Source organism: Paramormyrops kingsleyae, chromosome 3 (genome assembly GCF_048594095.1).
Source record: "Paramormyrops kingsleyae isolate MSU_618 chromosome 3, PKINGS_0.4, whole genome shotgun sequence".
Classification (NCBI taxonomy): domain Eukaryota; kingdom Metazoa; phylum Chordata; class Actinopteri; order Osteoglossiformes; family Mormyridae; genus Paramormyrops; species Paramormyrops kingsleyae.
In genome coordinates, this window is record NC_132799.1 from 11,384,472 (window position 1) to 11,397,681 (window position 13,210).

The following is a 13,210-nucleotide window of genomic DNA, read 5'->3' on the forward strand; positions in this document are numbered from 1 at the left end:
CATTTAAGAAAGTTTTGCGACATCTGCTGGTTGAACTGAAGTTACATAATGGTATTTCTGCACGAAGGTGATGATTTTATAGGGGACCACATTTGAATTAATTTATTTATAGGAGCTCTGTCAAAATACAATTAAATGGTTCGTTTTTTTCCGTCTATGTTGAGGACTAGGAAAGGATCTGGGATATTATAATGCATGCCAACATTGAAAACAACACTGCACCACAACGAGGTACAGAATAAGCAGTACAGAAGACAGATGGGTAGATGGATTTTTTAAAACAATATACACATACATTATAAAACAAACAGGCTATGAGGAAAATAATCCGAAGTCAAGCACGGAGGACTAAAATACAAAATATGGGATACTCCACAAGAAAGCCATAAACACATCAAAAAAGCCTTTCCTCACCCTAACCATCTGCATAGTGTATAATCAGAGCTCTAGTAGTTTTTCCCGCTGCCTCAGGTAAAATAGAGAAAAAGAGGGACCAAATTCATCTAAAAGTTTCTTTATTCCCACATTTACAGTACAAAGCCCGGGGGGAATATATTCTTTTAATACGAACATATTTAGAAATGTTTGTTATTTTGGTATTATTCAGTAGGCCTATGATATTTTTAAGATAAACGACTACAAAATGTTAATTGGTTAGCCCTAATGCAAATGCTATTAGCATTTCAATGATAGGCAAAGCGATGTTCACTTCCACAACGTTAATTATTCATATGCAAGAAAAGGAATGAAATTTCTGTGCAATGCAGGCCACGTTTCCATGACCCAGTATTGCGCTCTTCTATCCCCACAGTTAACCAATCAGCAGTATGAATAAAAAGTTTATTTAATCGTGTCTTAGCAATTTATGATTATGATGAATGAACAATGATTAAATTACAGTTATTTGTTTTTTAACCATACAATCTGTCATTGTTATTTATCATTCTGTCCTAAGGCTATAATGTTTGGGGTTGTTGTAACATGATGTGGACTTTTTAATTATTGTGCCCTAAGACTATGACGCTGCATTTGTTAATGCGTAGGCCTACTTTCTAAGTGAGAAGCGATATCAAGTAATTCATATGAATTTTATTAGGTAACTGATGTCTGGAACATACAGTATTTGCTACAACACAACCTCATAATATGTGCATATATGTCCAACAGTTTTTAATAATAATTAATGACTGGCACTTTTTCGTAGGAATACTATAAGTACGTCTTTCGAAAAATCAGGGTGGTTGGATGCTTAGGCATTGCAGGTTGGGGATCCCAATCCTGCCCCTCTGTTAGTGTAGGTCGTACATGTTGTCTCCGTTTGCTATGGTTTCCTCTTACAGTCCAAAAATGGCGCTTAGGTAAACCGGTGCCTCATAATTTCCCTTAATGCATTAAAGTGTCTACTGTGATACCTGGGATGGGATGGGGGCTCAGCAAGACATAGGGTACTGGATGGACGATTAAGGATCAGTCATGGCTACCTGAACAAATTGCCTAATTAATTTTGAATATGACATTTGATAACTATGTGAATCACATCATTAGTAGGAAATTTAAATTGAGACGTTAACAATTTTAACTGCAATTTACAGTATTACTGTGCCACATGAAAGAGACCCAGGTCTATAATTAAGGTCATAATATCTGTGACAAATACTATAGAACAAAACAAACATCCGTTCGTCTTCGCACCGTTGGTCAGGGTTGCCGGAACAGCAATTTAACACTTTGATAAAAGCCTAATGACACTGGAGTACTCTAACAGACGACCTGTGTTTCTAATAATAATAAAAAAGGAAAGGGTGTGCGTACGACTGGGCCGCGCTGTAATTCAGTATCTTTATTCCGAAATTCTCAAACACCGAATGATGTCGTTAGTCATAGCTTAAAATAAAAACCTCTGTGTTCAAAAAATGTTAATGTTTAATAATCATCATATGTTGCGTCATTCAGTCGAAGCATCTATATAATAGACATATCAATTTTCAAGAAAGCCATAAGCATCGAGCATTAGGCAACACGAACTCAAGAACGAGACATGAACAATGTATAGTATACATATCCATCCAAACGACCCATCTACTGTAATACCGTGGCTTTAGAACATTTATTTATACAGCAAAGAAAATTAATTGTCCTCCTTGCGAAGGTGCCACCAAAGACGGCCCTGTTGTAATGTAATTATTTTATAGAAACTAAGATGTTTTGTTTTAATGATATGAATTTCATCATAATACATTTACTTGTATTCTAGTTTGAGGTATCATGGATAGATTTTTACATTTTTGTAATAATTGCATGCTTTTAAGTGGCATGCTGTAGCCGGGCCGGTGGAGGTGATGGCGTCATTCAGTGTCTCGGTGTAATTGCTCCGGTGGAGGTGATGGCGTCATTCTGTGCCCTGGTGTAGCCTCCCCGTGTTTGGAAGTAGGAGAGAGGAGGATCTTAGGCCGAGGCGACGTGGCTCTCGCAGCCGGGATTGAGCAGCGCCAAGTCGGACTACTCAGCCGGGCAACATGGAGGCTGTGGCGGAGGAGCTGCGGGCCGGCTCCCAGATTCCGGTCACCATCGATCAGATCATTAACGACACGCTGGTTGTGACTCTTAGCTACCGGGACAGAAGCTACACGGGAATATTACTCGATTGCAACAAAAAGTAAGTGATTTGTAGCCGAATTATAAGCTGGATAGTAATTTGGAGCCGGTTTGTGGGCCTGTAGTTATACAAAGGGAGGACGGCGGAGGATGTTAGCACTAGGCCTTAATCAGCCGAAACAAAATAATTTAAATCTGATATGTAGTTTAACGTTTGGCAGCAGCTGGCACGTTAAATGTACAATTAAGAAGTTTGATTAGTGAACGATATGTGTTGGTTTTTTTTTTTTTTTTTTTTAAATAAAACCACAATTAGCTTATGGTGGAAATTGGGCATAACCTAGGTCAAAAAATGGTTGAGTTGGCAAATGTGATAAATTCTGACGATTAAAATCTTATATACAGTCGATGTTTAATTCACATTTTGTTAAAGAAACTGCTACAGGATTATTCGTGTTTGTTTATATTTTTTAATACATCAAGTTACCTAAGGGTGGATTAAACAGCCCCAGTTGTAGCTTAGCTAAATCATTTGTGTCGCTTATTCATTGTTCACTCAAACTTTAAAATATCTTCACATTTTCAATTATAAGGGAAAAGGCGACTAAGGTGAGTTTTTGGACGTTTTGACGTTTCTATGTTTCTCCACATTGTGCAAAGCTAATTCCTAAACCATGCGGGATGGGGGCGGGGGGGGCGATGTATAAATGTAAAGCATGTCGATCACCACAGGTACACTGTACAGTTATTTTATCTTAAGTAAAATGTTTATTTTATAATTTGGTTATGTTGGTTCGGTTTTAAGGGATATGGCAGTGTGGGGGGTTCTTATTTTGCTAGTGCAAATGTATAGTTTAGTCTTAAAGTGTAGAATAGCATTTATTGATACTAATTCACAAAATGTCTTTTTTTGAAAACCAGCATTCCCTGGTGGTTTACTTAAATGTAATTTCCTTGTTGCACTAGTATAGCAATGTAGCCTGAGTGAGTTTAGCTGCCTTTGAATACTACCATCAGTCATACTTCACATACAAAAGGAATAGCAATGGTGCATGGGGTCAAGCTTTAAAAGGTCAGTATTACAACAATTAATATTATAGTTTCAAAATTTGTTATTCATTGTCATTTGTTTTGAATTTTTGTGATGCTGTTCCTTTAATCTGAACCGTGATGTGCTTGTATTTTTACATGCTTTTATTTCATAAACTTAAAGTACCTATTCTTTTTGTTTGTTTTTTTTTGGCCTTAAGTATATAAAAAGGAAATGAGACAGTATGAGTTTTATATCTCGTAAAATGTCAATGGGGCTTTGGTACAACCCAGAATGTACTTCATTAATTGCTATACACAAGTACATAAATACAGACGTTGATATAAAGTCAGCTCTCTGGGTTTCTTTGGATTGCAAGTGATTCATGGGGTTGTTTTGTTTGAAAAGATGGAGGGGGTTTTAGGGGCATCCTGTTGCCTTTTGTCTGAACAGTGACAGAACAGAAATACTACTATACTGTAGCTGCAGCTGTCATTTAAAGTGTGCTATCTCTTTTTAATATGGTAGCTGGACCAATGTGGTGTCAGTATTTTGAAGAGGATAGTTTTGTGATGAGGGAATAGAAAACATCCACATTGAGTGTGCAGTTCTTTTTTGTAGCAAGAAGCACACAATGCCTTGGCAGCCAAGTGTCCCAGCCCCCACTCTAGCAGTCTGTTAGCATGAACAGTATGTATTCAGGTGATCTTCTGCAGCAAAACCTATGACGTTTTATAGCTTTGGAGATGTGGTTTTGTTTTAAAATGAGTCATTGGCAGAGTGTTAAGGCTAATCACATTCTAAATTAGTGGTCATTCCACAGTCCAGATTTGCATATCCCTGAGGAAAAACCAAATCCATTGATTTGTCATTTTTTGGCTTATTACCATCGAACCCAAGAAATGTTCCTGGGAATAGATCTTTGACAGTTTCGGTGCCTTACTAAGGTTCTTTAGACCATCAGAAGTTTATAGACTTTGTGAATAATCATAAATGCGAAAGACAAATAGGAGGTTCGAGTTGGTACTGTTTATTCTAGCCTTCCAAGTTGTAAAACCACCAAACCAGTCTAACAAGTGCTGCCACAGCGTGCTTACACTTGCCTGTAAAAGGTACATTGACATATGTTTTGCAGACAAATAAACTTGCATATTTAGCTTTCTGCTCACATTTGGGGAGATTTTGTCATACTACCAACTAGAATTTTTCCTGTTCTTTTTATTACTTAATATAAATGTTAGAACTGTTTTTCTGCATAAATGCGGCCTTTATTGTTCTCCCGTACCTTCCCGTCTGTTTCCTTGGCAGCAAAATTTTGTACCTTATTTTATTATGTATTTAGTGTTTAATCTTGAAAGAATATAAAATGATATAAACAAAGTATCCCATCAGTTAAATTTAAAAAAATTAATATTGAAAATACTGCCTATTCTACAAGGAAAAACTTGCATTTAATTTTCATAAACATTTTGTGCTCCAGTGAAATTCCATCCAAACCAAAGTATCTTGATGGATTTTGGTATAATTTGGTATAAAACTGTCTTTGATGCTGACAGTATTGCAGTGCAATAATAGGAGAGAATGCCTTGTCATTGCACACAACAGGTCCAACAAAAGGCAGTGAGGTTGTTTCCAGGGTTGAGAAATGCCAAAAAAAAAAATTCCATAAAGGGTTTTTGGCTGCCGTTAACATATGATGTTTTGGAATTATTCCAGATACTGCTTAAGTACTGAAACACACTTTGGGTTTTTTGCTAGAAGTTTCCTTAATATGTGAGGAATGGTGGTTGTTACTTATTCCGCGGGGGAGAAAATTTTTTGCTCAAAGATTGAATTGATGTATGAAGTAGTGTAAATAAATGTTTGTTCAAAGACTTTTTAAAAACTTAAGTACCCTCCTCCCTTTTTGAACAGGACTGGCTTGTTTTGTCTTCAAGATATCACATCCAAGCAAGACGACTCGCCTCTTCAAAGGTCCAACAGTGATGTCTTAACCGAGGACCCTTGTTGGAAGCCATCTAGTCAACCAGAGCAGCAACCAAGGGATGAAAATACTTTACCAGAGAGAGAGCCTGGTTCAGGTCCTGAAACTGCCCCAACCCAAGTCCCTGCCCCTAGTCCAGTCCCCACAGGCCAGTTTCCTTATCCCCCTTATTTTGAAGGAGCCCCATTTCCCCAGCCCTTATGGGTACGGCACAGCTATGGCCAGTGGGTCCCTCAGCCCCCACCACGTTTAATTAAGCGAAAGAAGAGGCGGAGCCGTGAGACAGGCAGGATGACCATCAGCACCATCAGACTCCGCCCTCGACAGGTGCTGTGCGAAAAGTGCAAGAACACATTGAACAGCGATGAGGACAGTCGAGATGGACAGTCATCCAAAACGGTCAAGAAAGAAGATGCTGACATTATGAAAGACCCCAAAAAACGTGATGAAACTACAAACTATGAGAATAAAAGGTGTAGGAAGGACAAAAGGGAGGAGGAAAAGTTTCCTTCTGAGATAGTTCCTCATAGTCCAGTTATCAAGATTTCATATAGCACGCCTCAGGGTACAGGTGAAGTTATGAAAATCCCCTCCAGGGTGCATGGTTCAGTCAAACCTTTTTGCCCCAAACAATTGATACAGAATGGGCTGGGCACTCATGACCAGAGCCCCGAGCGGCTCGAAAGGTCAGGAGCCAGCGCAGCTTCAACTGTTCCGAAAATCAAATTGACGAGACCTCTGCCATCTGAACGGGAAGTTACGTCCCCAAAGATTCGACTGAGACCGAGGGCGGCTGAAGACGACAGTCTTTCGGTTTACGAGGCAGAGCTAGTGGGTGGGGAGCACAGGCGAAGTTCCAGAGTTCAGGGTCCCGCTTTGGGACATTCGGAAGACTCTGCAGAGAAGAGCTCATTGGAACTGTCGTCAGGGAGTTCAGGGGAAGGTGAGGAGCTGGAGAGGCATGGAGACCTTACCCTTCTAATAAATTTCCGGAAGAGGAAAGCTGACTCCTCCAGCTTGTCAGTCTGTAGCAGTGATAGCTTAGATGAGTCAAAGTCCTTTAGTTCTGATGGAACATCTCCAGAGCTGTGCGACTTTGCTCCTGGAGAAGACATTGCTGTCTCATCTTCATCTAGAGATGAGAATAAGACAGTTCCTCCGCTGACAGTGCGACTTCACACTCGTAGTATGACCAAATGCGTAACTGAGGAAGGACACGCGGTTGCCGTGGGTGATGTGGTGTGGGGTAAGATCCACGGCTTCCCGTGGTGGCCTGCTCGCATCCTCAGCATCAGTAGTAGTCGGAGGGAGGCAGGCAGCGAACCCAAGTCCTCATGGCCTGAAGCCAAGGTGTCCTGGTTTGGCTCCCCTACCACCTCCCAACTCTCGGTCTCCAAACTCTCCCCATTTCGTGAATTTTTTCGCTCCCGATTTAACCGCAAGAAGAAAGGGATGTATCGCAGGGCTATTGTTGAAGCAGCGAAGGCCGTGGGTCATATGACTCCAGAAATCACTTCTCTCATTTCTCACGGTGAAACGTAAGGTGAGTCTGCTTCACTCCTTTACCATCTCCTGAGTTGACCAGTTTCAGTATGGGCACTATTACTGTCCTTATCAGCTTATTAATAATAAAAAAAGAACTCAAACTTAAACTGATAGCCTACTTCTGACATGATTCAAATGACTAAATCTAATAGGAACTGAAGAAAAAATGAAATTTTGCCAATTCCTTTTTAATACCCTTAGTGAATACTGATTAGTCTCATTCACATCAGTGTGAATTGGTAAGACCTTAGATTATTTAAAAAACTTTTAACAGTTCTGTATCAATACACCTGCTTTATTCAATTTATCTAAAATGTTTTGGTTCAATTAAATAAACTATATATATATATATATATATATATATATATATAAATATAAAAGAACTCGCTTTGGAAGTTAATACTTGTACAGTTGCAAATCTTATATTTGTATTGCTTTCAGAATGGATAATGAGTTAATTGATTTTATTTTTATATTGGACTAGAACTTTATACGTAAGCTTCATTGTAGCACATTCAGAATATTGTTTACAACCTACACCTCAATAAGGTAGTTGACTGCTCTTATTTTGCCTGTTTTTCTGACTGCGGTTTTGTTTTCACTAATCTAGAAAGTTTTTATAATTCACTATATTCAATAAATTGCACTGCTACTTTAGATACCTAACTCAAGTAGGATGTCTTCTGTCCATTAAATCATTGTTTCTGTTTATTATGTCAGTAAAAATTAAGAGATGGGCCGATCCACATTTTTTTCAGTCACGATCAGATGAAAAATCCTTTAGGCTACTAGAAACATGCATAACGTACTATTCCACCCCATTTGTTTGTCTTGTTTTAAGTGTTTTTGAGGCATTTTGCAGTTCAATTGGAATATCTTACAATAGAATATATGAAAGTGGTGAATGCTTAAAATGTCTCTCAATTTTTCTGACTGGCAACAACGTCACTTACGCTCCGCTGCGATTGCAGCCCTCGTGTTTCACAATCTGTACCGCAAACAGCCCAAGTTGGCAACTCCCAAATCATCCATTGCGTTTTTCATATTACTCGCATTGTTTCACACATTTGTGTGCACTTTTAATGCCATTTTCCACGCTGTTTTCACCTCTTTAAACTTTGTTTTTACAAATATTGCAAATCGCTGTGCTACTAGTTGCCGTTCAAAGCGCAAAATGGTCCCAGATCGTCACCCTCTTATGTTCTTACGCTCCCCTTCTACTGCGAAGGGTATGCGCATGACGTCACAGCTGGCGTAAGTCACTGCCCTCACACCCACTGAGAGGCAAAAAACGGAACGGCAGCGTTAACAGCTTGAATGCTGCAAAAACACATCTAAAATGGGAAATAGCTGTCGTGCGATTCATTGTGCTAATGGCTCCTATTGCATGTTAAATCTATCTCTTTAGAGACTGTCAAAAACTAAATAAGAAAGTATCGGACGTGGATCGTTCACGTATGGCTGCTACACGAATATCAGATCGGTGCATCTCTAGTAAAATCCAAGCAATACATATATCCAGTTCTGGGTACACAGTCCAGATAAGCTGAATTATAGGCTCCTCTGTTTAAAAATCATATTTTTTTCTGACTATGATTGCACTGTGCCATAATTCCTCTAAAAATTTCCAGAGATTTTTTTTAAGGAGAAATATCCACATAATGGCCATTTTACCTTTCCAGATTGCAAAAGATTGACTCCCAAGAGGTTTATATTATATTTATACAAAATGTGTTCAGGCTTCTATCAGAGACAAAATGAGGATTGATTTATGCCTTTTTTTCTTTGTTACAGCTGTAATTAAATGGATCTGCAGTTTTGGAAACTCCTTTGCTTTCCTTGTATACTGAGCTGTCTAATAGTAATATAAAAAAATGCATGCCTTGGTTCCCATGTGGATTAATCCTTTCTTTCCCTCCTTCAAAAGGAGTTCAAGCTGGACAGCCAGTCGTCGTAACACTCAGTTCCTGTGGCGCCACACCTTGGGAAAGGTGGAGTTCCTGCTGTTGTCACGGAAACACTATGATTGAAGTTTGCAACATGGAGGAAAATGTCCACTCAGGTGAACGTGTGTCCAGGTTTGGGAGCAATGCCTGCACTTGGCATCTCAAGGACTATTTGGAAACGATTCCTTTTTAAAAAAAAAAAAAAATGAAAATTTACATTATTGCAATAGAATGAATAGTGACACTACAGATCAGAATGTATTTATTCCATACAACACTTTAGTCAACCTTTTAGGACTACATACTGCTGCTGTTTTCCCTTGGATTTGAATGACTGTTCACCTCCAGCACCAATGAGTCAGTTGAATTGAGTTATCCATGTGTCATCCTTTTAAAAGACACAACTGTATGTCCACAAATGACTAATTGTCTTATTGTATGGTTGTCACTCTTCCCATTAGAAAAATGAAATGTGAACGATTGTTTTACTGATACTATGCTGTGGGTCTTACCATATGCAGTATTGTTTTACTCAATTGCAGTCTTCTTAGCCATGTATTCCTCCTTTACATGCAAAATAGGAGCTTGTCACCCTCAGATTTTGTCCAGATGTTGTAGTAATTGTTTTTTTTTAGTTTGCTTGGTAAGATATCGTCAATATCCAATTCTGCTCACTTTAATTATTTAATGACTCAGAAAGAGAAAGCACTTTATCTTTGCCTTGGTGGCCTGCTGTAGACCAATATTATTATTATTTTTTGTGGCAACACTAACTGGACAGTCACCATATTGGTAGACAACAGCATTGCATGGAGTACAACTGAACACCGGAACCTTTTTTGGGGTGATTGCCTATAATGTGTTAATGCAGTAATTGAGACTGTCTTGTCTTTCACAAAGTACCACTGGACAAATCAACCAAGTGTTAATGATATCCTATGCATCACATCTTTATTAAAGCTTTAAACGAACCATTGAAAGAACACTGTGAACTCAACACTGGTGTATTCTGAAGGGGGGGGGTGTAGTGCTCCAGATCTGCCACTCAACAAAGTCCCAAGCAAGTGTATTATGGCAAGGGAAGCAGAAGGTGTGATTGAAATCTTACTGTATACTGTACAGCCCTTGGTGGGCCTCGGTGCATCAGTTTCTGTGTATTGCATTTTTTCTTTTTGTTTGTTCCCCTCAATTTTTTTTTTCTCTCTCCCAGTGCAAAGACGATACTGGGGTTACTCAGTTGTCTTCTCCTCCTCTGTCATTTGATGAGGACTTTGCGGACGTCGTGAAATTGCTTTTAAGCGACGTGGCAGCTCATTGTGGCTTGCCTCGGTCAATTTAGTGGGCTGTTTTTTATTTACTGTATATAAAATAAAATATACAAGCAATACTCAGTCTGGTGTACTACTGTTTTCTAACTTGATTGTAGCATTCTACATTCATATTTGTTTTTCCCTGAGACCTGCAAAGTAGATGCAACCACACTAAAAGTGAGATTTTGGCCATCTGATTAAGTACTTGTCCAAGCTGTTACCTAACTGTTTCAATATTTTTACATTTCATTAGATAAACAGAGATGTTAGTCAGTTTGCATACATTTGGAGAATTGGATTGACCCCAGAGAAAGACAACCATATTTTAACAGGATGTTTTGCATCTGTTGAGCTTTTCCAATCGCACCAGACGTTTAATGTGGTTTAAGATTCCAACTGTTAGGTAATGGTTTTTTGCTGAGCTTTAGGCCCCTGCCTTTACAGATTGATGCTACATGATTAACTAAATCGTACGTCACCATTCTTTAACCTGAAACGAGCTAGTAACATACTAATGACATGATGGTCATTTGATGTGTTTACAAGTCATATTCTGGTCAAAGTTCTCAGCTGTTTGTGTCAAACCTAAATCATCCTCTTGCCGTGACACACTCTCTCATACATACATATTATTTGTTAAGTTTTGTTTGTCTGAGAGACTGAACCTCTTTGTGCTGATAGCTTTGGCCTGTGGCATGGCATCTGCGGTGTCGTTAGGCTATGTTTATGTCAGAGGAATTCCCGGGATGGAGCCATAAACCTTCATGGATGTACTATGGGGCAATACATGGGTGTGTACATTGCAAGAGAGCAAAGATGCTTTTAAACGTTTTTAATCTTCAGTTGGATTATTATCTGTCGAGATAAAGAGGGGGGGCTGTGCGTCAGTTACTCTTGATTTAAGCAGAGATGTTGATTATTGCTTGTGTGTCGCATTTATAGCCTTTTGTGATTAAACTCGTGGTTTGAAAAGCAAGCCTGTTTTTTTTTTTTTTTTTTTTTTTTTTTTTTAAGATGAGGGTTGGTTGAGCCACAAGCCCAAGAACTCAGCTTGGATCTGACTCAAGAAATAAAAAGTATCTTGCAGCAGAATTAAAAAAAAAAAAAAAAATGCAGAAATCAGGCTGGCAGGATGAACATTGCCAAAGGGAGAATCACTGCGGTGCCGTGCATTGTGAGATACTGCAGGCTGGGCCTCTCGGCACACCCAGGCCGTCTGTTCCCACCAACAACGGAGGAATAATGGCTAATTAAATTAGTCACTAATCAAGATCTCCTGCGCTTACCCTTCCTCCCCAGGCTCAGCTGCCCCTGGGTTAAGAGCATGGAAAATGAGTCCCAGAGCTGTTTCACATACTCAGGAGAGAGTCACATGCACGCAAGGGTTGGTACGCTGTGCCACAGAGACTGATGCGTTGCGCCAAAATATTCATACATGCATTTGGTGAGGGGATAGGTGATGGTAGTTTGGATAGAATAGGGATGATTTATAGAATATAAAGGGGGAAAAAAAATTATTTGTATGCCCTTATTGAGAATGGTATGTCTAATTGCAGAACTTTACTATGATTAACATGGATGAGAAGTACACACAAAGAACACCCAAGTGATTAAATAATCCTGAGTTACGGGAATGGTAGGACCAATTTAAACAGCATTGCCTTTTTGAGGAAAAATAGACCACATATGAAATCCCATGCAAACAAACATCATTTGTGCACTATGGGAAAAAGTCTAAAACCTGTCTCTGTAGACATTTCTTTGGTATTAAGTAAAGTTGTAGTTGAGTAATATTGTTTTTCCCAGAGGAAGGTCTGTTTCACAAAGAATGCAATAATTTTTACAAGGTCATTTATGCTGCTGTCTGCCCAAGGATACATTGTTATTTTTGGGCTCTGACTTTTATTTATTTATTTATTTATTTATTTATTTATTTTTAAATGCTTTTGTTTCCCCCTTACCTGTTACTATAGGGTTGAAAGCATTATCCCAAGTGCTTCTAACACACTCCTGGGTAAAAAATAAATACAGTGGTACCTCAGTTCTCGAACTCATTAGAACTCGAATTTCTTAAAAGTCGAACCAACCAGTTCGAAAAAAAAATTACCTAGAACTCGATCTGAATTTCATAAGTCAAACCGTGAACCGTGAAGATAACTTGTACACGTGAGGAAATGAGTCACTCGGCACGTCTCTCAGCGGAAACAAAGGGTAAGGCTTCAGTGTCAGCTTTGCATTCGTTGTGATAGCATCGTGCATGTTTACACTATAGCTGAATACATATATTTAGACAGTAAAAATACATTTAGACAATGATAGACAATAACAGTGATTATTATTATTATATAATAAAATACATTTTAAAATAAAGATTTCTTATTTTAATATTAATAATAAACCATTAATACATTTAATTATAATAATATTGTTCTGCGGAACAGGGACGGAACGGAGACAAAGGCGCAGACTTCAGGGTATCGGAGAATACGGGGTTTAATTACAGGTAAGGCAGGCAAAACGCAGATGGACAATACAATGACCGGACTGGGGAAGCAAACTGAAACGTGGACGAAATACAGAGGACTCATGACAACAACCAGAAACAGCTCATCACATGGGGATTCCACATGGGGTTAACGAGGGGGCGTGGCACACGGAAGGAGGTGACGATTGGGGCAGGACACTTTTTTTTTTTAACTTTACACATTGTTTGGATACATTTATTTTCTTACTTTACAAATTACTGTTTTGATAAACGTGCTTAGATGTGTTTAGTACAGTATATGCTCTTCTTGTTTTA

General features: G+C 38.8%; 1 protein-coding gene across 1 annotated transcript; it reads left to right on the forward strand.

The window, feature by feature from the left end:
• The first annotated feature begins 2,325 nt into the window (after window positions 1–2,325).
• pwwp2b (PWWP domain containing 2B) lies at window positions 2,326–10,491 on the forward strand. The gene is made up of 3 exons (XM_023842137.2): window positions 2,326–2,656; window positions 5,540–7,152; window positions 9,082–10,491. The coding sequence occupies exons 1-2, from the start codon at window positions 2,517–2,519 to the stop codon at window positions 7,149–7,151; spliced, it is 1,752 nt and encodes a 583-aa protein (XP_023697905.1). The 5' UTR covers window positions 2,326–2,516; the 3' UTR covers window position 7,152; window positions 9,082–10,491.
• Window positions 10,492–13,210: the final 2,719 nt, after the last annotated feature.

Coding starts and splice junctions, on each gene's coding strand:
- pwwp2b (XM_023842137.2), top strand. CDS start 2,517: ATGGAGGCTGTGGCGGAGGAGCTGCGGGCCGGCTCCCAGATTCCGGTC. Junction 2,657..5,539: donor TTACTCGATTGCAACAAAAA/GTAAGTGATTTG, acceptor CTTTTTGAACAG/GACTGGCTTGTTTTGTCTTC.